Below are 21,373 nucleotides of genomic sequence, written 5' to 3' on the forward strand. Positions count from 1 at the left end.
AGCATCTCTGTCCCGCAGGGCTATTGTTTTCTCTTCTTTGAAAGGGACAAGAGGCTCCTGGTACTGCTTATCAACAGCTCTCACAATTAGCCACACAGACCACAAGGAGTATATTCAAGAATGTGTAGCTCCCCCCACCCCCACCTTGGAAGTCTATGGCTGTACTTACCCATCACCATGGACACCACCTCCGGTGGAATCATGAATCTGAGTTAGGTTTATCCCTTGTGGAAAAGTGTACGAGGTTGTCTTTCTGTCCTAAACTGCTTATCCAAGTGTCTGTGATGATATTATTCATGGCAGTTTGCCCAGACTGTGCACCTTGGGTGGGGTTTGTAAGTCATTTGACAGCCTCAGAGCATACCTGTTGAGCAATCTGACTCAGATGAGCCATGCAAGATAGGTAGAACAATTGTGTTTATACATTGTAACATTCAGCCTAAGTCCATTTGAGTCATATTTTCCTGGGGATTGTGGCCCATCCCAATGGAAAGCGATATTTAGCAACATATTCTTGTGGGGCTTAGTGGTGTTTTAAGGGTTGCTCTTGGAATCTGAAAGCTGTATGCATTTTTTTCATTTGTGTAATTCCATTTATTGATGATGGCTGTATGTGTTTTTCACATGTTGGGGGTTTGTTTTGAAATGTTAATAACCTTGTTACTAGCATTGGACTGTTACTGTGTTAATAATTTTATATGAATTTGTTGATAGAGTTTTACACCTTGATTTCTCTATTTGAAAAACTGCCCCAATGCTCATTACTAATGTTCATGAGCTCTAGAGATTTAAAAGCAAAAAGAACAAAGTTATCCCAGATATGATGAACTCGAAAGATGGTCAACAAAGAGCAACCACAACATCTACTAAAATATTCAAGAGAAAAGAAAGACAAAAACGGTTGTCTCTAATTAACCTCTTTATTCAAACGATCATCTCTTAAAAATCTTTGCACTTTAGGCACAATATCATCCTATTGTTTTTATTATTAACTATCATTTTAAGCTGATTGTCAAGGGACCTGGTTCTCTTCCAGTTCTGCTTAAAGACCCATCCAGCTAACTCACCTGGGGCCCCTATGCTCCTTAGTAAAGAGGGGGATCTTATCTTTAAAGCATCCTTTTCCCACAAGATATCCCAGTGCTCTGAAAGGTGGTTGTTTGTCCAACTTTCTTAGAATAAAATAGAGTAGAAAATGCACTGAGAACTGTATTTTCCCCCCCTCTGGAGAGAAATTCGCACGTTTTTCAACAACTGAGGAAAAACGTATAGTTTTGATTGTCCCCTATCACCTCAAATTTTTTAGTTAAATTGTAATAGAAGCAGTGATAAGATTCAAACTTCCACTTAACATATGGAGAATACCATTGCAGCTCATCAAAATATGAAGGCGGTGGGGTTTCTAGTAGAGTAGACACATTTTTAAAAGCATCCTCTGGGAGAGCTTCCTGTGCTCCCCATTCCCTGTGCATCCTGTGTGTGCGTGGTGGGCAGTGAGCCTCTCTCCACCAGTCAGCCTGCACTGGGATACAGAGATGTCACATATCACATCCAGTTAAAGGGAAGGAAAATCTGTGATAAAAGCAGACCTACCAACCCAGTCTAGCAGTGAGTTGTATTATATAGCAGTGAGTTGTATTGTGCTGCCCCCGCAAAATAGGCAAAGAAATGAAAGGCTGCATCAAAAAGGCATACAAAGGGCAGTCTCTCTTATAATATTGCAGTTGAATGCTAGAAAATGTGGAAAGGCCAAATGTCAGTAGTTGTGGCCAGAGGTAAGAATCAATCCTGATTTTATCTTATGGCCCTGGGACCATCACTGATGCAGGATGGTGCTTGAGGAAAAAGCCTTCCCCTGACTGGGCTGCAGTGTCACTGTACTCTGGACTCTAGAAATGTGACCCCAAGATGTTCTTGTGTGACCAAATGGTGCAGGTATGGAGGTCTGGCATAACTGGTGAGTCCCGACAGAGGTGGTCTCACTAAATCGGTACCTAACTCTGTATTCCTGTCATTATGCAAGGTAGGACCATAGTACAGTCGGCCCTTGAACAGCAGGGATTTGAACTGCATGGATCCATTTATGCTCGGACATTTTTCATTAGTAACAACTACGGTAAAACATGGTCCCTGGCTTGTTAAATCCTCAGACACAGAGGCACCTTGGATATGAAGGACTTACTGATTCTAGGTTATGCTTGAATTAACCTTCCCCGCTGCTCAGTGTCAGCTGGATATTTAGAGCCAGAGGGAGCCTTGGAGATCATCTCATTTAATCCGTTGTTTTTCTAGATGAAAAACTGAGGCATGGAGACTTTCCCTACCAAAAATTTAGTAATTTCAGAGTCTTAAAGGTGTTCTGGCTTTTTTCTCATTGTTTGCTTTTGACAGTGTTTGATGGATCAGCCAGGCATCCTCCTGGCTCTCAAGCACGTGGTACTCTGCTAACAGCTCAGTGTTGGCTGTCCCCTCAGGGAGCAGAAAGGAAGGAGTTTGTGGGATGGGGAGGAACAAGAAAGCAGAAAAATTAGGCTCTCTGGGGTCCAAAAGATGTGAAAGAAATCAGACTATTAAACACTGCATTAAATGAAGTGATTATCTACAAAGCCTGAAATCCCCACAACAATCTTATAAGTCAGAGTTCTACATAAAGCCAACAGGAAAAATTCCACTTGGGGCCACAAGAAAGTTTTTGTGTTTTGCTCTTTGTTCTTGACTGCCAACCTTAGAGGGATGGTGGTCAAAATGTGGGGTTTGCTGAGTCACAAACTGCAGAAAAGGCAGTATCAAAATAGGCTGCCAAAGGGCCAGTGAAGGTCCTACTTAAAGAGTTCCTTGGGGTCCCTTTCATCGAGGCCACATCTACAAGGTCCCTTTAGACAGGCATTCTTCCCATTCTGTCTAAGCTTGTATGTTTCCCTAGAGTCAATTTTATTTTGATATTTCCTGACCATCTAATTAATAGTCAGACACAGTTGATGAGAGATATGCGTTCAAATTCAGTTATTTACCAGTGATAATTATAAACATAAGTGTTTTCCACTTACCTAGACATTTACAGTTGTTAAATAATTTTTACACCTAGCAGTGAACTCTAAGTGGCTGTACTTTACAGAAAACCATAAAAATTAGGGCCAAGAGGTTTTCGTGGGGTTTTTAAATTTTTTTTTATTGTAGTTGATTTACAATGTTCTGTTAATTTCTGCTGTATAGCAAAATGACAGTTATTTATATATATATACATATATACATATATATACATATATATATATACACACACACACACTTTTTTTCTCATATTATCTTCTGTCATGTTCTGTCACAAGTGATTGGATATAGTTCCCTGTGTTGTACAATAGGGCCTCATTGCTTATCCATTCTAAATGTAATAGTTTGCATCTACTAACCCCAATCTCCCAGTCCATCCCACTCCCTCTCTCTTCCCCTTGATAACCAGAGGTCTGCTCTCCACGTCTGTGAATCTGTTTCTGTTCTATAGGTTCATCTGTGCCATATTTTGGATTCCACATATAAGTGATATCATATGGTATTTGTCTTTCTCTTTCTGACTTACTTAGTATGAGAATCTCCACTTCCATCCACGTTGCTGCAAATGGTATTATTTTGTTCTTCTTTGTGGCTGAGTAGTATTCCATTGTGTGTATGTACCACATCTTCTTAATCCATTAATCTGTTGATGGACATTTAGGTTGTTTCTATGTCTTGGTTATTGCGAATAGTGCTGCAATGAACACAGGGTGTATGTATTTTTTGAATGAAATTTTCGTCTGGATACATGCCCAGCAGTGGGATTGCTGAATCATACAATAGTTCTTTATTTAGTTTTCTGAGGCACCTCCATACTGTTTTCCTTAGTGGTTGTACCAATTTACATTCCCACCAACAGTGTAGGAGAGTTCTCTTTTCTCCACATCCTCTCCAGCATTTGTTATTTGTTGACTTGTTAATCATGGCCATTCTGACAGGTGTGAGGTGGTACCTCATCGTAGTTTTGATTTGCATTTCTCTAATAATTACTGATGTTGAATATTTTTTTCATGTGCCTATTGGCCATTCATATCTCTTCTTTGGAGAAATATCTATTTAGGTCTTCTTAAGTAGACACCTACAGCATATGGAATTTCCCAGGCTACAGGTGAATTGGACCTGCAGCTGCCAACCTATGCCACAGCCACAGCAACGCCAGATCTGAGCCACATTTGTGTGTGATCCATGCTTATGGCAACGTCAGATCATTAACCCACTGAACAAGTCTAGGGATTGAACCCACATCCTCATGGACACTGTGTCAGGTTCTTAACCCAGTGAGCCACAGCAGGAACTCTGGGGCCCAGAGTTGAAATGCCGTGCCCAAGGCCACATAATTGGGAAAAACCTCAAGCTCGGGGAATGTTACTCCAGGTCCCATGTTCCTTATTGCAGGCAGTTTTACAAATGATATTTGGACCCTCTGAGTAGCCCTCAATTGTCCCTTTAACCCTTAAATATACTGAATTACAATACTATCTTAACATCTAACTAACTTGTATTTCCCAGGGAAAGATGCATAAGGTTTCTTATCGATCACGATGAGGCTTCTGATCCTCAGCCCTTGATGCTCATTTGTTTTCCCATAGTTTGAAAATGCAAGGGCAGCTTGTGAGGCCATGTTGATGTGCTTAGGAGTATTATTAGAAAGTGATGGCAATCTCAAAAGTCACTTTGAACCTGATGCTTTGAGACGGAATGATGGTCCGAGTATACTATAGTGTATGCAGATTTTGAGTATTTGCAAGGTTAAATTTTTAGCCCCGTGTTTGCTTTTGACAGACAGGGTTTGGCGGATCCTCAAAGCACTGTCCTGACTCTCTCTCCAGCACACTAGATGTAGGTGTGGTGGCTTCATCTGAATCAGTTGTCTACACAAGGGAAAATAAGTGACTTTATTGGAGGTGCTCATGTAACAAGATTCAGAATCAGCCATTCAGATTGGCAGAGAAGAAATAAAGATGTATGTTACTATCATACTCTAACATGTTTACATAGATTCATTATTCAGTTAAGCATATATCATTTTGGAAAGGAGAGAACTTTCTCTAAGGACCTAAAACTCTGGATGAGTGCATGACCACTGGGAGGTTAGGGATATAAAGAGAGAGGAGAAGCAAGAGGAAAATGGTGGGGTACCCCAAGGATGGATTTAGCCTCCTTAAATTTGTGGTGACTTAGCCTTGATAATAAAGTCTGAGCTCTAAGTTAGTCTCTTTCAGTTGGGATCATCTGAGTGAGTGGCCCATTTAACTAAACTGGATGGTTAAGGTTACCATCCAGCAGATCATGGAAAGAGCTCTGATGGGGAGAGACCACCTTCCTGGCAACTCAAAAGTGTGGTCCCCAGATTAGCAGCAGAGACATCAACTAGAAGTTTTTATAAAGGGAGACTCTGACCCCACCCCCAATCTATCGAAACATCCTCTGAATTTTAACAAGATTCCCAGGTGACTCTTAAATATGAAATGGCTTTCAAACTTTACCTGCTATCCAAGAGGATAGCAGGCAAAAGTTTTTCCCCTGGGTTCCATTCCCCCTGTCAATATCATTGCATTCGCAGCTCCATGATGGAATCATTAATGCATGTGTGTCTGTAAGCTCCTTGGTGGCTGCACAGTGTATTAGAGCTCCAGCACCTAGCATGCTTGGGATAAAATAGGTGTGTAAGGTAGCACTCAAGAGCTCCAGCTCTGATGTCCAAAAACGTGAGTGTGAATCCCAGCCCTGCCACAAGATTCAGTTCATGTATCTATAAGATAGGAATTTTTTTAAAAAGACATAGGAATAAAAAGAGCACCCCTCAGAGGGTTATTGGGAGTAAGTGAACTGACGCATGTAACATACTTAGCCCAGCACCTGCTGCACACTTGCCATGTGTAAATAGTAGCTGTTATGTGCTCAATAAATGTTGAGCAAATGAATTGATAGGAACTTCATGTTAAAAAAAGTTACAAAGGTCAAAACTTGGTGCCCTATTCCTTCAAATATATGTTCTTACACTTCTGTTTCTTTTTAGTGCAGCATATGGAAATTTCCAGGCTGGGGATCATATTGGAGCTGCATTTGCTGGCCTACAGCACAGCCACAGCAGCTTGGGACCCCAGCCACATCTGTGACCTATACCAGAGCTCACAGCAACGCCAGATCCCTAACCCACTGAGTGAGGCTAGGGATTGAACCCACGTCCTCATGGATACTAGTCAGGTTCATAACCACTGAGCCACAATGGGAACTCCCCCTTCTTATGCTTTTAATGTTGCTTCTTTGGGTGGTCAAAGGAATAACCAACTACAGGCAGGACGCAGGTAAAGCAAGGTTCTAGTTTCCTCTATGACCTGAGCAACAAATTTGAACCCTGGACTCTAAGACAATCTGATACTGTTCTCTGTGTTGCTTTCCTGCTTCATGAACATGCTGCTACATTTTATTATCAATTACACTTGTGAGCAGAGGAGCTGCTCTATTAAACGACTCTCTTTTCAAGGGTATTAGATTTTCAATGAACAAAAGAAGTGAAAAATTATCAAAAATATTTCGCAGGAATACAATGCATGTAGCATTTCTCAAAGGTAGTTTGTCTCGTGTCACTTTTTAAATTTATTTTTTACATTAGCACTATGAATGTTCTAGAATAGAAAGGGCAGTCTAACTACTTCTACAGCTAGGAGCAGATGGATGAAGGAGGAGCCTAGAAGAGGGAGTTAGGCTCATTTTGTAAGAAAAGGACTGAATTTTAATTTAATTATAGTTATCACTTTAGATAGTCTCTCGGGATGATCTTTTATTTTTATAGAAACCCAAATCACACGACCAAAAGACGTTTATAACATCATTACCATTCTTCATAGATCCCACCAAAATCCCTTTATCAGCCAGCTGTCATTTTCCAAAAGCCCTCTAATATACAAGATGGGTCATGTGCAGCCTGCCTTTTCTAAGGAGAGGAATGCCTGGTACCATATTCCCTACCCAAGATTCAGTGTCGTTTGACCTTTGCTTGCCGGATAACCTCCCTGGTTTGGTTTCCCTGCTGTGTGCTCAGCTGTTTGCTTCCCGGCAGTCATGCCTCTGGTCCCCTGGGGGAGTTGAACTGGGCAGGCTCTTGGCCTTTCTCTGGAGCCCCTTGGAAGAGCCCTGAGCTCAACCAGAGACCACTAATTGGGGCATCTCGTGATGGAGGCAGGGCCTCTCTGGAAGGCTGGTATCGGTCTAAGGATTCATCTTCTGTGACCTTCTGCTCAGGCATCAAGTTGCTTTATTCCTAGAAAGTCATGGACCTCCCACACAAAAAGATGTGGTCTACAACTGCCGTGATTCAGTCTCTCCGAGCAGCTACGGGGAGTTTGGAATTCAAGACACTGCTTATTATGAAGATCCAAAGATAGCAGAGTCAACTCCTGGGAGGGAAACTGGGATTCAGGTCCCAGTGGTGTCCTCTTCCCAGAAAAGCTGGGAACAGCTGGGGAGGCAGTGATTCCTGCCTCTTTGCCAGTAGAATGCTTTAACCTTTGGTTGATCAGAAGTCTCATTGGCCAGATACGTAGCAGTCAAAGAAGAGAGAACTCTTCCCTTCCAGGGTGAGGCATGACTGGCAATATTTTCACAACCCTTTTTTTCATTCTAATGTATCTTGTATGCTGGTGGTTTTTTGGCCAGACAAGGAGACAGTCTTTCAGGGGGCTTTTTTTTTTTTTTTTTTTTTTTTTGTCTTTTGTCTTTTCAGGGCTGTACCCATGGCATATGGAGGTTCCTAGGCTAGGGATCTAATCAGAGCTACAGCTGCCAGCCTACGCCATAGCCACAGCAACATGGGATCCGAGCCTTGTCTGTGACCTACACCACAGCTCACGGCAACACCAGATCCTTTACCCCATGAGCAGGGCCAGGGATCAAACCTGTGTTCTCATTGATACTAGTGGGGTTCATTACCCCTGAGCCAGGACAGAACTGCAAGAGTTTGATTCTTATGTTAACAATGATATTTGGTCTTTTCAAGTGAAACATATCCAACAGACAAGCCAGGAGAGGGCAGCTGGCTTTCGGTGCTCATATTTGAGGGACTGCTTAGGGCTCAAAAAGAAGAGTACAAGTCAACAGCATCTCTCCTAAGGCGGGGCAGGGGGGGGGAGGAAGTCTGCCAGCTCCTCTTTGTGGGGTGATTATGATTAGGCCCTAAATAGTCTGTGTCCCAGGTTAGAATACAGAATACCTGCCTTGTCATCAATGAACCACATAGGATGACATTCTATTCCTGTGCAAATAAGACATGGGAATTTTGGAAATTTGTGGAAAACATGAACTCAAAAGTATAAGAGAGTGTTTTCAAAATGCAGTGTGTATCAAACTGCTGCTGAGAAGTCACTTCCAGCTTGGGGTGTGTGTATTTGTATCTGTATTTTGAATTTTAAGGCCAGGAAGGTAAATGGAGGAGAGGGAGGGAATAACGGCAGAGAAAATTCCAAGACAGGCAAGATTGGACAGAAAATGCTGGCAGTGAGTTCTGAATGCTAAAATCGTGGGTGAGAGATTATTTTTCTTGGATCTGCCTAAGATGGAGCAAATTCCTGACCCCATCTGGCCCACTGCCTTGGGGCTTTTGTTCTTCTCTGAAAAGGTTAAAAAGGGGGGGGGGATATCTTGCTCAATTCCCGTTGCTTTCTAATCTGATTTTTTTTTAAATTAAACTTTTTATTTTGAGACGATTTACATTAAAATGTAATTGTAAGAAATACAGAGAGGAGTTCCCTTCGTGGCTCAGTGGTTAACGAATCCGACTAGGAACCATGAGGTTGCGGGTTTGATCCCTACCCTTGCTCAGTGGGTTAAGGATCCAGCATTGCCGTGAGCTGTGGTGTAGGTTGCAGATGTGGCTCGGATCCCAAGTTGCTGTGGCTCTGGTGTAGGCCGGCGGCTACAGCTCCAATTGGACCCCTAGCCTGGGAATCTCCATATGCCACGGGAGCGGCCCAAGAAATGGCAAAAAGACAAAAAAAAAAAAGAAAAGAAATACAGAGAGATCACTGTACTCTTCACTCAGTTTCCCCCTTGATGGTAACATTTTGCAAATATATGTACAATGTCACAGTAAATAGGTTGACACTGACACATGTTCAAGGTACAGAACACTTCTCGCACCAAAAGGATACCTCCTGTTGCCCTTTTATAATCATACCCTCTTCCTTCCAGCCCTCACTCCTTCCTCAGCCTCTGGCAGCCACTCATCCATGCGCCCTTCCTGTGGTTTTTCTAATTCAAGAATATTAGATAAATGGAACTATACAGTATCTAACCTATGGATTGGCTTTTTTCACTCAGCATAATTCTCTGGAGATTGAGCCAGGATTTTTTTATTTTTTATTTATTTATTTTTTTGGGGTATCAATAGTTGTTTCTTTGTTGTTTTTTATTGATGAGTAACATTCTGTAGAATGGAGGTACCAGTTTGTTTAAGCATTAACCTGTCAAAGGACATCTGAGATATCTCAATTTTGGCTACTGTGAATAAACCTAATAAGGATAAGTTTTAACTTTTATGGGAAAATGCCAGAGTACAGTTGGTGGGTTGCATGGTAGTCGTATGTTTCATTCAGGGTTTTGTTTATTTTTTTCAATAGTCAAATGTTTTCTAGAGTAGCTGAACCGTTTTACAATTTCATAAGCAATTTATGAATGATCTAGTTTCTTCTCATCCTCATCAGAATTTCAGGTTGTCATTATTTCTTATTTTAGCTGTGCTGACAAGTGTCTAGTGATATCTCATGGGTTTTTTTTTTTCCCCCACTTACCTAATGGCTAATGAGGTTGAATGTCATTCCATGCGCTCATCTCCTATCATTTATCCTTCTCAGCTATCAGTGTCTTCTGACCCTTTTCTAATTGATTTTAACTGAATTTTGAGAGTTCCTAATTTATACTAAATACCAGTCCTTTGTCAGGTATGTGGACAACAAATATTTCCATCTACTTCACATGGACAACAGTTCTTAATTTTGAGGAGGTCTGGTTGACCAGTTGTCCCTCATATGGACTATGTTTTTGGTGTCAAGGCTTAGAAACTCTTTGCCAAGCCCTAGATCCTAAAGATTTTTCTCCTGTGTTTTTTTGTTGTTGTTTGTTTGTTTTTGTTTTGTTTTTTGTCTTTTTAGGGCCACACCCATGGCATATGGAGGTGACCAGGCTAGGAGTCCAATAGGAGCTATGCCTACCGCCCTATGCCACAGCCCCAGCAAATTGGAATCCGAGCTGCATCTGCAGTCTACACTGCAGCTCATGGCAACGCTGGATCCTTAACCCACTGAGTGAGGCCAGGGATCAAACCCCGAGTCCTCATGGATGCTAGTTGGGTTTGTTAACTGCTGAGCTATGATGGGAACTCCTTTCCTGTGTTTTAATTTTTCCTAAAAGTTTCATAGTTCTGCATTTAAATGCATTTAAATAGTGATCCCTTTTGAGTTAATCTTTTTAAAAAGTGTGCAACTCATAGACATTAGACCTCCACCCTCACCAGGCTGTGCCTTATTGAACACCCACTGTAGCCCAGGAGTGGCCCGAGTGTTCTCCAGGTGTTTGAAATCAATAGCAAAGGCCTGGCTTTTACAGTGGTGTGGTGTGATGGAAGAGCAGAGTCGGACAGACTCAATTAGAACTTGTCACTCAAGCTGCCTGGTATTGGGAAAACTGGTCCACTGCTCTGAGCCTCTATTTTTTCATTTGTAATATGATGGTTTTGAGGGTTCAACTAGATAAAATATGTGAAATGACTTGTGGAGGGATGTTCAATAAATGGTCTTATTCTTCTCCAAACTGATCCATTGCAGCTGTTGAAAAATTACCAAGGCGCTGTTGTCAGAACTGAAAAAGGCCAGTTGTATACAGGCCAATCCTGACTTTTCTAAGGGCTAATTATCTGGTAGATAGATAAACCAGGAACCTCATGCTCTTTCTTCCTAGCTTGGTAGCCAACACTTTGCCTTGATACGTAGCTACTGGTTACTAGTTAAATAAAGAGCAACTGAAATTTTTATTCTCATTCAGTTAAAATTTCTAGAAGATTGGAGGACTTAGGAAAAGAAACGGATGTGGATGGGAATAGCTTTTTTTTTTTTTTTTTTTTTTTTTTTGTCTTTTTGCTATTTCTTGGGCCACTCCCACGGCATATGGAGGTTCCCAGGCTAGGGGTCGAATCGGAACTGTAGCCACCAGCCTACACCAGAGCCACAGCAACTTGGGATCCGAGCCGCGTCTGCAATCTACACCACAGCTCATGGCAACGCCGGATTGTTAACCCACTGAGCAAGGGCAGAGATCAAACCCGCAACCTCATGGTTCCTAGTTGGATTCGTTAACCACTGCGCCACGATGGGAACTCCGGGAACAGCTTTTAAAAAAACAGTTTTTTTAACTTTTAACTTTTTTTAACTCATTAAATTATGGGAAAATGTGAAATATTCATCAAATTAAATTCTGTAAAATATGTGAAGAAATTCTACCTGTTGTAGCTGAAGAAAAAAAATTATCGGCTTACCTGGGTTCAGTTCTTGAAACCACTCACATTAAATTTTCTGATTTTTTTTTTTTTTTGTCTTTTTGGGCATATGGAGGTTCCCAGGCTAGGAGCAGAATTGGAGCTGGAGCTGTGAGCCACAGTCACAGCCACAGCCACAGCAACACCAGATCCGGGCCGCGTCCATGACCAGCTCATAGCAATGAGGGATCCTTAACCCGCTGAGCGAGGCCAGGGATCAAACCTGCGTACTCATGGATACCAGTCAGATTCATTTCTGCTGAGCCACAATGGAACTCCTAAATTTTCTGATTTTTTCATAAGCCAGATTCTATTATTTGCTCTCGAACTCCCTTATTGAATGGTGTAACATTGAAAATTCAACTATTACCTTTATTTGCTCTCGCAGCATTTTTCATTTTGTTATTTGCTTTTTTTTTTTTCTTATACCATTTCCTCTTTCCTTTATAGAAAAAGCATAAAATGCCTCTGTCTTCCCTTTCTGAAAAATCCTTTTCCCAAGTTCCCATTGGACTTAGTGGATTAAGAATCGAACGTAGTATCCATGAGGATGCGGGTTCAATCCCTGGCCTTGCACAGTGAGTTAAGGATTCTGCATGCCCCAAGCTGCAGCTTAGGTAGAGGATATGGCTCAGATCCTGCATTGCTGTGGCTGTGGCATAGGCCTGCAGCTGCAGCTCCACTTCAACCCCTAGCCTGGGATTTTCCATATATAGCAGGTGCAGCCATAATAAGAAAAAAAAAAATATTTCTCCCAGTGACATCTCCAGGACTATGTCTGGGATTAATCATGTGGTTTTGGATCTGCCGCAAATATTTTATTTTTATACAATTGATTTTAAGCTAAACAAGCACCAAAGGCATTTCTGAAATGGCCATATCGAGCAAAGTGCAGGGTGGGGCTTAGGTGACTGGTGGGAAGAGGTCATTTCCATCTGTTTCTTGGGTTGTGGGAACCTTAGTAAAGGTTCATGCACATCTGCATCTCGGGTCCTTTTTAGCTGCATCCATTGGAGCCACAAGCAGCCTCCCCAGGCTACCGTCCACCCCACCCCAACCTGGGACCCTCAAAACCTGAAATTCTCACGCATTTCTCAGCCTCTGGAACTGGATCTGACCTTAATCAATTTCCTGTCATATCGTTTAGTCAGCATGTTTTGAAGATAAATAGCAAATTCATATAAAGTAAATAATTACTTGAGGGTGTATATATTTTGAAGTTTGATCCTGGCATTGTTTATAGTGCTTATTCAGTTAAAATTAAATACCTCTTTTAACCAGAAAAATAAGCCTGTGTTGATACTAGATATAAAAAATGGAAATTTGATACTTTATTTGATGTTGGCATTTGAAACCCACTGAGGAGTTCACGTTGTGGTGCAGCAGAAACAAATCTGACTAGGAACTATGAGGTTGCGGGTTCAATCCCTGGCCTCGCTCAGTGGGTTAAGGATCCGGCATTGCTTTGAGCAGTGGTGTAGGTTGCAGACGCGGCTCAGATCTGACGTTGCCGTGGCTGTGGGGTATGCCAGCAGCTGTAGTTCTGATTAGACCCCTAGCCTGGGAACCTCCACTTGCTGAGGGTGCGGCCCTAGAAAGCAAAAAAAAAAAACCTGAAACCCCTTTGAAGTCACTGCTTCCATCTCATCAGGCTATCAAAGAGAGAAGGGCAACTGTTCTCTTTATAGGACTGGCATTATATAAATATTCACAACTGTAATTAACCCAAGAATTGATATAATAACAGAGATTAAGACCCTATTGTTTGGCTGACTTACTCTCTCTCAAATGGTAAAATCAACTAAATTTGGATATCACGTGCATTTTAATTATCTCTTCCATTCCTGGCCACAGCCAGGAAAGTAAATTATAACTCTTTCACCCCTATGTTTTCAATATATTAAATGGTCTCTCTCTCTCTTTTTTTTTTTTCATTTTTGCCATCACAGTATCCCATTTCTCAGAGGAATATTTCATCTCGACAGCCAGGGAGAGAGCCTGGATGCTCGAGGTAAGGTTTCAAAGTAAATTATGTTGCATGACTCCTTATTTACAGATTAAATTGGAGTGTGTATTATTAATGCCTTTGTGACAAATTTATTTTCAAAAATTTGTTACGCAATTAAGGCAAATATTCAAATAAACATGCTTCATTAAAACATTATTTTTTAAAGTAATTCCATTTCCCTTGTGTTCTGAGGGCTAACTACCTGTTACCAGCAATTTCTCTCAAACTGCTCAAGCCAGTGAAAGTTTAACTTTGGAGATCTCATTAGTGATAAGTGAAGTAAGAGAATGTCAAGATATAGTCAGATGACCTCATGACATTCCTAACTGAATCAGTGATTATTCCATCTTGTTAAAAATCAAGGCCACTGCTCTGTTGACTTTGCAATAGAGAATGATGGGCATCTTAAAGGAGACGAAGGTTCAGAAAGCCTCATTCTTTTCAGTTTGGGATTTGAGTTTAAGATACAGTCATTAGAGAGATTCCATTGTGGCTCAGTGGTAATGAACCTGACTAGCATCCATGAGGATGCAGGTTCAATCCCTGGCCTCACTCAGTGGGGTAAGAATCCAATGTTGTCATGAGCTGTGGTGTAGGGCTTGGATCCCACGTTGCTATAGCTATGGCATAGGCTGACAGCTGCAGCTCCAATTAGACCCCTAGCCTGGGAACTTACATATGCCACGTGTTAAGCCCTAAAAAGAAAATATATATATATATATATATATGTAATCATTTGACCTTCTGTTATTTCCCACTGGTGCTCTGAGCCTCTACCTAATATTCCAGGAGCCCACTAGAACAAAGAAACAATTAACTGAAATTCCACCAGGTGGCAATATTCGGAAAGCCATCCAGAGAGGTTTCAAAGCTATGAGCTATTATTGTTCACACAGAGAATAGTCCCACAAACTATAAATTCCTAGATTTCATTAAAGGTATTCTAAACATCTTTTATTTTACTTTTTGACACAGCATTGAAATTTTTATGAGGGGGAAAATAGGGCTGTGTATTGGGGGGTGGGGAGATATGTGCTTTCTTTTTTTTTTTTTTTTTTTATTCTGGAAGGATAAAATTAGAAACTTCATTCTTTAGTAATTCTCAAAATGGTGTTGGCGAGTAGTTAAAAGCTCAAATCAGTGGGTAATAGACCATATTTGTCTTAGGGTCTCTTTGTGATAAATGCTATGGTTGGTCATTTTTTAATGAATTATTTGAGAAGAGAAACCTAAAATGCTTAGAGAAGAGTAGAATTCTAAGGAATTGCCTGGGATAATTAAACCAAATGAAATTGACAGGTACAAACCTTATTCATAATGATTTGAAGTAAGTAAGGTTTATTTCAATAGAATGAGTAAACTTTGCCCCTTTTGCTCTCATGAAAGTCGAGATGCTATGTGTACTCTGAGTGGTACTCAAACAGCTGGACTCTTCAAGGACCAGAGCTGGCCCCAGGGCGGAGTTGGGATGGAGAGAAGGAAGTAGAAAGGCGTCTGAGGGCAATTGAGATCGGAACAACCAATAAGAGGAGCCGCCGTAGCTTTCCGAGTGCATGTAAAAAGCAGCCCTTGAACAGACCCTGTGTGCCCTTGGAAACCTGTTCTTGTGCCAGCAGCCCTTGTGGGAGGGGGTCCGTAAATCTAGTGTCCAGGGCATTCCTACTTAATTTCTATTGTCCTGGAATATTGTCTAATTAATACCCTTTTCACCCTCATCGTGTGAAAACATCATGAACATAAATGAATGGGCTTGGCTGTGTTCCAGTAAAACTTTGCATACAAAATGGGGTTCCCTTTGTGGGGACAAACCCGACTAGGACCCATGAGGATGCTGGTTTGATCCCTGTCCTCGCTCAGAGCTGTAGTGTAGGTCGCAGACAGGGCTCAGGTCCCGAGCTGCTGTGGCTGTAGGCCAGTGGCTACAGCTCCAATTTGGACCCCTGGCCTGGGAGCCTCCATATGCTGAGGGTGAGGCCCTAAAAAGCAAAACAAACAAACAAACAAAAACAAAAACAAAAAAAAACTTTATTTACAAAAGCAGGCAGCCAGCGCCATTTGGCTGGCAGAGTTAATAGACTTGTTTGAGGTAATAGATGGTAAGAGAGGACCTCCTCAATATTCTATAATACACTACATGGGAAAAGAATTTGAAAAAAGAGTGGGTATGTGTATATGTGTAACTGAATCACTTGGCTGTACACCTGAAACTATCAGCTATGTAAATCAAATATACTCCAAAATAAATGTTTTAATTGTAAAATGTAATTAATTTTAATATGAAATGTAAATTATATATAAATATGTTTCATATAAATATATAACTATATTTGCATAAACATTTTATATAAAATATAAAATTAATATAAAATTTAAAACATTGTAAATCAACTATAACCCAATATAAAATTTCAAAAAAAATTTTTAAACTACCTAAAAAAATTAAATGATAAGGGGACAGGAGTTGGTAGAGAACCAGGAATACAGCCATCCTTCATTCCTCTCTCTTCTTTGCATAGTGCAGCCTCCTCATTTAACCCTCTCAGAAACTGGTATTAATAGTTTCCTTGAGTGAGTCTCACCATCAATCATGTGGTCCCTGAGATTCCTTTGCTGGGTCTAACTACTTCTCATCCAAATCTGTTTCTGCACCTGCACATCGTGCCTGTGCTCTGTAACTCCTGACCCAGAATAGCCTCCCTATTCAGGCATCACCTGAATCCTAGAGTTAAATACTGGAGCAACAGCTATGAACAGGCATTTTAATTTATACTTTGGTCCTCACTTAATATCTGTCTATGGGAAATACAGTCACATTAAGGAAAGATTAATGTTGACTATCCCAAGCTTTTCATTATAAAAAAATAATAAATTTTGGAATTCCCTTGTGGTGCAGCAGGTTTAGGATCTGGCATTGTCACTGCAGCAGCTCAAGTCACTGTTGGGGTGTGGATTTGATCCCTGGCCTGGAAACTTCCACATGCCACGGTTGCAGCCAAAAATAATAATAATAATACTAAATTTGAAGGAAACTTTGGGAGAAAAAGAAAATCACCCATAACAACACCATCCCGAAATAACTATTTTTCTTTTTCTTTTTTGGCATATTTGCTATTCCCATTAAGTATTTCTGTCTTATCATAATGGATAGCATAGTGCATATAAACTTTGTATTTTATTTAGCATTAATCACAAGCATCTTTCATGAGTCATCAGAACTATGATTAGAATAGTATTATGTTGCATCAGTGTGTGCCATCATATCTTCTAACTTTTCACTTAAAAGTCCTATACTACATTTTTGTAGACTTTATTATTGTTTGGTTGTTTGGGTTTGGTTTAGTTTGGGTTTTTGGTTTTTGTTTCTTAGGACAAAATCCCAGAAGAGAGATTATTATCCAAAGATATGACCATTTTTGACTTTTACTCTAGCTTACCATATCTTTTCTTAAAAGTTTTGGAGTATTTTATAAGCATATGCAGTTTGAGGGGACTAGCCTCACCACAACTTTATGAGAAATAGTAATTTATTCAATAATATTTATTGAATGTCTTCCATATGTAAAGAGCAGTGCTAATTACTGTGCTGTGTGTGTGTGTTTGTAAATATATGTATAAATATACACATGAATGGTGTGCTCCTTCCACAAACATTTATTGAATGCCAACTATGAACTATGTATTGTAGGGTTTGGGGGTTTTTTCCTTTCTTTTTTGGCCACCCTGTTGCATATGGAAGTTCCCAGGCCAGGCGTCAGATCCGAGCTTCATTTGGGACCTGCGCTGCAGGTATGGCAATGCCAGATCCTTAACCCACTGTGCAAGGCTGGGGATCAAACCTGTGTCCCAGCGCTCCAGAGATACCACCAGTGCAGTTGTGCCACAATGGGAACTCCTGTGTTGCAGGGTTTTAAAGATGAGCAGAACATAGCTTCTGAGTTTTATTTTACTGAGGAGTTAAGATGCATACATAAATAACTAGGATAAAATATACAAAATGAAACACACCATAGGAGATACAGAGTTAAAATATGAAGGGAGTTTGAGTGGGAGAGTAGAAATGGCATCTGAGCCAAACTTTGAAGGTAAATTGGATTGAGATGCTCAGAAGTAGCAAAATTTACCCTTCATTCCATAAACATATCTCTTTTTTTCTATTTTTATGGCTACACCTGCAGCATATGGAAGTTCCCTGGGCCAGGGATTGAATTCAAGCAACAGCTGCAACCTATACCACAGCTGCAGCAATGCTGGATCCTTTAACTCGAACCCATACCTCCACAGCAACTAGAGTTGCTGCAGTCAGATTCTTAACCCACTGTGGCATGGTGGGAACTCCCCATCAACATATCCTAATTGCCAACCACATGCCAGGTCCTCTGCTGCAAGCTAGGGATATAAAGGTGGACAGATAGAGCTCTTAAAACTTTCTCTCTAGTGGAAGAGATAGTCTTTTAAAAAAAAAATTGTAAGTGTGATAAATGGGATGGCTCGTCCAGCAGAGGATACATGGAGGTAGGGATGAAACCCAGGTTTTCTTTGAAGAGGAAATTTTTCCTGGCTCCTCTTTTGGCCTCATATTGTGTCAGAATGTGTGGGAGATCTGCTTTCTGGAAGTTTGATGGTTATTCTAGCAATAGTGATCAACATTCCAGTTAAAATTGGCCTACGTTAGAGTTTTCGCCATGGCTCAGCAGTTAACGAATCTGACTAGCATTCATGAGGATGCAGGTTCGATCCCTGGCCTTGCACAGTGGGTTAAGGATCTGGCGTTACTGTGAGCTGCGGTGTAGGTCCCCAGACCAGCTCAGATCTGGCATTGCTGTGGCTGTGGGCTGCAGCATAGGCTGGCAGCTATAGCTCAGATTCGACTCCTAGCCTGAAAACCTCCATATGCCACAGATGTGGCCCTAAAAAAACAAAAAACAAACAAAAACAAAAATAAAAAAAGCCTACATTTGCAGTTGGGCCCTGCAGAAGGCGTGTTTGCTGAGAATACATAGAGCCTGAGGCTGGGAGCAGCAAGACCTGCTTCCTGTCCCTAGCCAGCTGATGATTGAAGCAAACCACTAAGGATTACAGGCTTTCATTTGTGTTCTGTTATATAACAGCTGGAAGGAACCAGAGTAATAATCTAATCCAACTCGCTCGTTTTATAGATGAACATTCTTGGGTAAAGAGAGTTGGGGGACTCTAGTATCAGACGTTTGGTGACAAAGCCACAACACTAGAGCCCTGGCTGCTGGCTTTCATGTGCTGCCTGTTCCATGTTCATGGCTGTAATTTTTTCTGCCTCATTTATACCAAAGGGGTAAAAAGAACTAAAAAGAGTGTTAGCCTAAGTTTTCCTTGTGTCTGTAGAGGCAATAATATGAGCTTTACCTATCTCAGAGCACAGGAAAAAAAAATTGTAATTTAAATTTATTTTTAAATTTTAACTTAAATAATAATGAAGAGTAGTAGAAAGAGAGGGAAACTTGGAACAAATTCCTACATCTAGAGTTCCTGTCATGGCTCAATGGATTAAGAACCTGACTAGTATCCACAAGGATGCAGGTTTGATCCCTGGCCTCACTCAGTGGGTTGAGGATCTGGCTTTGCATGACCTGTGGTGTAGGTCACAGATGCGGCTCAGATCCTGTATTGCTGTGGCTATAGTGTAGGCTGGCAGCTACAGCTCAGATTTGACCCCAAACCTGGGACCTTCCATATGCCACGGTATGTCCATAAAAAATAATAAAATAAAGCAAATAAAAAATCCTACATCTACAGCATTTACCTCCCTTAGGATCTGGACACATACCTTGACCTCACTGAGGTTTTACATCTTGAGTTTGCTGTGAGAATCATTTGCAGTAACATAAGTGCTGGACACATCATGGGCATCCGGCAAATGTTTCTTTCTCCTTCCCTCCCAGAGCTACAGGTTCTTGACAGTGTTCCGTGTGCTTATTAATGAGATTACTTTGTAAGGCTCATGAGAATTGAATGATGGAGGGGGAGTACATTTATAAAAGTGTCCGGTGCAAAGCTTTGATGTTCTCATTTCTAAATTTCTAAACTACAGTTAAGAAGAGATTTAATGGCTTTTGTTCCTGGTTCTTTATCATTTTCTTATAGTTTGTTTTATATGGTCCTGTGGACATGTCAGTGAGGTTTAAGAATTCATTCATTCTCTCTGTGATTTACTTTAAAATGATTTGTCAGGGAGAGATGATTAGGTGAAAAAAATACAGCTAAATATTACTACAACATGTAGCTAATGGGTATGGTGTGCATTATGCTATTATATAATTTTGTTGTTGTTGTTCTTTTCTGAATGTTTGAAATTTCCCAGGCCAAATTATTTTTTGGAGAATTACGTATTGAATTCTCTTTTTTTTTTAGGGCCATGCCTTTGGCACTTGGAAGTTCCCAGGCTAGAGGTAGAATCGGAGCTGCAGCTGTAGGCCTACACCATAGCCACAGCAACACTGGATCTGAGCCACATCTGTGACCTACACTGCAGCCTGAGGCACCATCAAATCCTTAACCCACTGAGCAAGGCCAGGGATCAAACCCCTATCCTCAGAGACACTATGTCAGATTCTTAACCCGCTAAGCCACAACAGGAACTCCCTACATATTGAATTCTAAGCCTCTATTACGGCCCCATCACTGTAAAAAGTGAGGAGGGTATATTTTGGGCAAGAAAGTCAGGGTCTCAGCCCTAATGGAGCTATGGCCCACTGTTGGGGATGCTAATAAAGCAGGCAATTCTTCTACAGAGTGCTGAGTGCAATGGCAGTAGGGTCACAGAATGCCATGGGAGCTGCCTGCAGGGACAGCAAAGCCACAACTGGTGCAGAGAGGTCAGACAAGGCTTCCAAGGGGCTATGACATCTCACCTAAGACCGAAGGATGGAGTTCCCATTGTGGCTCAGCAGAAATGAATCTGACAATATCCATGAGGACACAGGTTCGATCCCTGGCCTTGCTCAATGGGTTAAGGATCTGGTGTTGCCATGAGCTGTGGTGTAGGTTGTAGACGTGGCTTGGATCTGGCATTGCTGTGGCTGTGGCGTAGGCTGGCAGCTATAGCTCCAGTTAGACCCCTACCCTGGGAACCACCATTTGCCGCAGATGCGGCCCTTAAAAGACAAAAAAAAAGAAGAATACCTGAAGGAAAAGGAAGAGCTAGCAGGTATTAGGGAGAGGGGTACTGCAGAGAATGAGGAATTGTTTGGGTAGAAAGAGTAGCATCTTCAAAGACCTGGGAAGAAAATAAGAGAAGTATATGGCTTACTAGCAAAATTGAAAGGTCAGTAATGAGTCTCAGCATCTAGGTAGTCGTGATCTGCTGGATGGACATGCAGATCAGGAAAGGCTTTGGGTTGTATCTTGCAAGTGATCGTTGATGTTTAAGGAGAGAAGTAAAACTTCTATAGCAAGTGTTAAATCTTGGGATGTTCACTCTGGCAGCTCTGTGGGAAAATGATCAGGAGGCGATAGGTTAGAAGTAGAGAGACAAAGTGAGAGATGCTGATGAGCATCGGGCTGAGGTGGTAGCAGCAAGAGAAGTGGGTGGGTTCGAGTACAGTTCGTAAAGGCAAAATTGACAGGATTGGGTAAGAGAGAGGTCAAGGTCTTATTCATTCATTCCACATGTGTATCGAGTGCTGGCTGGGTGGTAAGCCTGTCTCAGTGCTGAGAAGCAAAAGCACAGGTAATGGCTCTAGGGAATACAGGGTAAGTACAGAGAGGACTAATGGAGAGGAGCCTTTCACAGGAACACACATCGATCCTTGAGGACC

At 41.3% G+C, this 21,373-nt stretch overlaps 1 protein-coding gene across 2 annotated transcripts in view; it reads left to right on the forward strand.

The window, feature by feature from the left end:
• MAPRE2 (microtubule associated protein RP/EB family member 2) overlaps positions 1 to 21,373 on the forward strand; it is a 170,796-nt gene that overhangs the window by 14,150 nt on the left and 135,273 nt on the right. For both annotated transcript variants that reach the window (XM_021096265.1, XM_005665343.3), the window contains exon 2: positions 13,525 to 13,586. Coding sequence is in view for 1 of the 2 variants with exons in the window: in XM_005665343.3 (XP_005665400.2) it covers positions 13,525 to 13,586 (62 nt within the window). In the remaining variant the exon portion in view is untranslated. The remainder of the gene's footprint in view (positions 1 to 13,524; positions 13,587 to 21,373) is intronic.

The sequence above is a fragment of the Sus scrofa genome, chromosome 6, assembly GCF_000003025.6.
Source record: "Sus scrofa isolate TJ Tabasco breed Duroc chromosome 6, Sscrofa11.1, whole genome shotgun sequence".
NCBI lineage: Eukaryota > Metazoa > Chordata > Mammalia > Artiodactyla > Suidae > Sus > Sus scrofa.